Source organism: Balaenoptera borealis, assembly GCF_965194805.1.
Source record: "Balaenoptera borealis genome assembly, chromosome: 13".
NCBI classification, from domain to species: Eukaryota; Metazoa; Chordata; class Mammalia; order Artiodactyla; family Balaenopteridae; genus Balaenoptera; species Balaenoptera borealis.
Window position 1 is genome coordinate 44,836,063 of NC_138870.1, and position 4,305 is coordinate 44,840,367.

The 4,305-nt window shown below is 58.0% G+C and overlaps 1 protein-coding gene across 1 annotated transcript; it reads left to right on the plus strand.

Annotated features, from left to right (window-relative positions):
* The first annotated feature begins 297 nt into the window (after nt 1-297).
* On the plus strand, nt 298-3,973 carry KRT18 (keratin 18). Its single transcript, XM_082351347.1, has 7 exons — nt 298-788; nt 1,559-1,641; nt 1,926-2,082; nt 2,637-2,801; nt 2,913-3,038; nt 3,221-3,444; nt 3,787-3,973. Exons 1-7 carry the CDS (start codon nt 375-377, stop codon nt 3,905-3,907), a joined length of 1,290 nt encoding a protein of 429 aa, XP_082207473.1. The 5' UTR covers nt 298-374; the 3' UTR covers nt 3,908-3,973.
* Nucleotides 3,974-4,305: the final 332 nt, after the last annotated feature.

Consider the following 4,305-nt stretch of genomic DNA (forward strand, 5'->3'; position numbering starts at 1 on the left):
GCCCTGAAGTCCCAGCTGCCAGAGCCAACTTCACCTGCTGCCCACGGCTGTCCCGGCCCCACTCACTCACCGCCACCCCGGGGGCTGGAGGGTGACCTTGGCAGGGCGGTGCTGAGGGGGCGGGGAAAGGCTGGGGAGGGTCAGGAACCAAGGGCGCGGAGTCCCCGCGGTCCACCTGTGGCGCAGGCTTCCGCGCTTCCGCGGCGACTCTGGTGGCGGAGGCGGGGCCTGTCGGGGGGCGGGGGCTGGGGCGGGTTCCCGGGCGGGTTCCCACCCACCCCCCTCCCTGAGAGCTATAACTTGAGTTGCGGACCTCACACACTCCACGGCCCAGCACCTGAGTCCTGGCCTCGCTCTTTCCTCGCAGAACAAACATGAGCTTCAGCGCCCAGTCCACCTTCTCCAGCTACCGGTCCGCGGGCTCCGTGCAGTCACCTGGCCACCGGGTCCGACCGGTCAGCAGCGCTGCCAGCGTCTATGCAGGCGCCGGGGGCTCGGGCTCCCGGATCTCCGTGTCCCGCTCCACCAGCGTCCGGGGCGGCTGGGGGTCCGGGAACCTGGGCGCCGGGATGGCCGGGGGTCTGGTGGGTGTAGGGGGCATCCAGGGCGAGAAGGAGACCATGCAAGACCTGAATGACCGCCTGGCTTCCTACCTGGAGAGGGTGAGGAGCCTGGAGGCCGATAATAGGAGACTGGAGAGCAAAATCCGGGAACACCTGGAGAAGAAGGGACCCCAGGTCAGAGACTGGGGGCACTACTTGAAGACCATCGAGGACCTGAGGGCTCAGGTAAGGGGGCGTGGAGGGAGCAACCCCAACTCCCAGCCACGTTTGACCCTCCAGTTATCCACTCCCGTCTTCCTCCCCCTCCCCCAAGGATGGGAATTTTAGTAGGGTGGGGTGCCTGCGCTCCTTCCCCCTGTCTATCTCCCGCCCCGCCCCCAATTCCACCCGCAGAGGGTTAGGAATACCCCGAATTTCCATAGACATCGCCCCTGGTCACAGGGACCCCAAGGGTGGTGAATGGGCACAGGAGGGCCCTTCCCCAGGACAGAGTGGGAAGAGGAGGGGGGAACTTCGCAGAGGAGTGGACAGCATAGAGGGAGGTTAAAGAGGGCCCAGACACTCTGGCTTCTAGTGGAGAGGGGACAATTGGAGGGGTTAAGCGGATGTGGCTAAGGCTGAGTCATCTGGGAGTAAACAGGAGGCCTACCGGTGGGGCGGGGGGGATGCTGAACAGGTGCGCTAGGAAGAATGCTGGGAGAGGGCCAGGGAGAGGACGTATCAGTAACCGCTCACTTCCGGGCTGGCCAGCCAGCAGAGGCCTAGAAGGAAGGGCAGCAGGAGACTGGGAACCCTGGGATCTGAGACTCCAGGAAAGGAGGGAACAGTATGAGGGGGCACAGGTAGAAGGGGATAGGTATACAAGGAAAGCCTCTGGTTATTCCAGGGACTGGGAAGGTTTTTTCACTGAGACACATAACACCCTCCGCACACTCAGCCCACCCCATCATTGACTTCCTATTCATGGAGCAACCTCTCTCTACAATCCCCCCTAGATTTTTGCAAGTTCTGTGGACAATGCCCGCATCGTTCTGCAGATTGATAATGGCCGTCTTGCTGCTGACGACTTCAGAGTCAAGTAAGGCTGGGGGCTAGGAAGCTGGGGTCCGTTAGGGGGACCTTGTTCAGCTGTGGGTAGAGCTGGGTGAATGAGAGTAAGGCTCCATCGATTTATTCTTCATGTAACCCAGTGTAAGAACACTGTCCCCCAAGTGCCAGGAACGGTGCTCAGAGGCTTACTGCCTGATTCCTGACTCAGATGGCTGGTTCGCAGCGGGCGTGGGGCTGCTCTTAGTATGTGGCGTGGGTTGAGAAGGTTCAGGATCAGAGGCGGGGCCCTTCCAATCACCTCCACTCCCACAGGTATGAGACAGAGCTGGCCATGCGCCAGTCTGTGGAGAGTGACATCCACGGGCTCCGCAAGGTCATTGATGACACCAACGTCACCCGGCTGCAACTGGAGACTGAGATCGAGGCTCTCAAGGAGGAGCTGCTGTTCATGAAGAAGAACCACGAGGAGGCAAGCAGGGGCCCCTGGCCAAGCCAGGAACCAAGGGGCCAAGATGAGTCTGGGTTGGGGACTAGATGGAGCAGGCCACCTGCAAGACGCCTTGCGGGGGGAGTTTAGAACTACCAGCCTGAGTGCTTCTTCATCAGGCTGTTGCCACGCTCGGTGGGTCACCTGAATTAGAGCGTGATGAAGTTAAAAGGACATGAGTGAGAGGATGAGATGAGGACCACAGTGGAAACAGCTAGCAGTAGAAGTGAGACCGGATGGAGGAGGTGAGGGAGGAAGGTACAAGGAGCAGGTTTGTAGATGGAGGGACAGGGTGAAGGGAGGAGAGAGGAACCACCGCCTGTGAGTGACAAGCATGGCGTTCACAGCTGGCATTTTACCCATCTGGAGTAGAAGGCCCACAAGTGGCAACGCCCAGAGAGCAAAGTCAAGAGATTTCCCCCGTTCTGTTCTCCAACTGATCCTGTAGGCCTCCTGGAAGAGGCAGTCACAGATGAAGAGGCTTCCCGGAGCTCTGACCCTGAGCACCTCCTCGCTTTTGTCCCTTTCTCCTTTAGGAAGTAAAGGGTCTACAAAACCAGATTGCCAACTCGGGGTTGACCGTGGAGTTGGATGCCCCAAAAGCTCAGGACCTCAGCAAGATCATGGCGGACATCCGGGCCCAGTATGACGAGCTGGCTCAGAAGAACCGAGAGGAGCTGGACAAGTACTGGTCCCAGCAGGTACACGAGGGAGAGGGATGGATGCCGGGCTAAGCACAAGAGGCACGAGGGTGCGGGAGGGAGGCCAACAGAGAAGGAGGGACCTGAGGACCATATCCCCGCCCCCCGCAGATTGAGGAGAGCGCCACAGTGGTCACCTCGCAGACCGCTGAGATAGGAGCTGCTGAGATGACACTCACAGAGCTGAGACGCACTGTCCAGTCCCTGGAGATCGACCTGGACTCCATGAGAAATCTGGTGAGAGCCCTCAGTGCCTTTCGCTCAGAAAGAGTTGTTTCTCGCTGTATTTCCCACTGCTCCTACCCACTACCCTAGCACCTGGCAAACAGTAGGCACTCAGAGTTTCAAAGAGGGCTGAAAGCTGCAGAGACTCTCCCTCCACCCTGTCTCACCCGACCCTCCTCCCTCTGCCCCTGCAGAAGGCCAGCTTGGAGAACAGCCTGAGGGAAGTGGAGGCCCGCTATGCCATGCAGATGGAGCAGCTCAATGGGGTCCTCCTGCACCTGGAGTCGGAGCTGGCCCAGACCCGGGCAGAGGGGCAACGCCAGACCCAGGAGTACGAGGCCCTGCTGAACATCAAGGTCAAGCTGGAGGCTGAGATCAACACCTACCGCCGCCTGCTGGAAGATGGGGAGGACTTCAGGTGAGTGGGGCTCTCCTCCTATCTGTATAAGCTGGGGTCAAGCTACCACTTCTTCCCAAAGCCTGAGCTTTTGTAAGCCCCCCATATGCCTGTTCCTTGGTACCCACTGAGCACTGGGCTGGTTCTCTGTGCGTGCCCCGAGAAGAGAATAGACTAAATATTGCTCCTAGCCGTTCTTGGAGCACAGGTGGAATTTGGCCTTCAGTTTTCCTCTTATGGAGGAAGCAGCGAAGGGGAACTTGGACATACAGGCAGGGATTGGGAGGCTTTTTTTCTCCACTTTCCTTGTTTCTCTTTTCTCTGCGGTGCTGTTTATAACTGGGGCTTTGTCTTCTGTTACAGTCTTGGTGACGCCTTGGACAACAGCAACTCCGTGCAAACCATCCAGAAGACCACCACCCTCAGGCTTGTGGACGGCAAAGTGGTGTCTGAGACCGCAGACACCAAAGTTCTGAGGCATTGAGTTAGCAGAAGCAGGGTGCGCTGGGAAGCAGGAGGCCAATAAAAGTTGAGACGTTACTGCATATCACTTTGTGTCTTCCGTGGCTGATTTCATACTGCGAGCGGCTGATTTCATCCTGTGAGCATACGAATGCCCTGACTCTATAGGCCTATCTCTCTGATCAGGCAGAAATCACCTCTGAGCCCAGAGGTTTCATACGGGTTGGGGAGTGGGCCTCTGAACCCAGAGGAAGGGTCTGGGTTCTTGGAAACACCTTCTCAGAAAAAAAGAAGGGAGCCAGTAGATGGGTTGGGCCAATGGCAGTGGGGAAAATTACAATAGAATTGTGAATCTTAACCTTAAAGAAAACTGATCATAAAGCCCCCACCTGACAGGTGCTCCTTAGTAGAAATATGAGC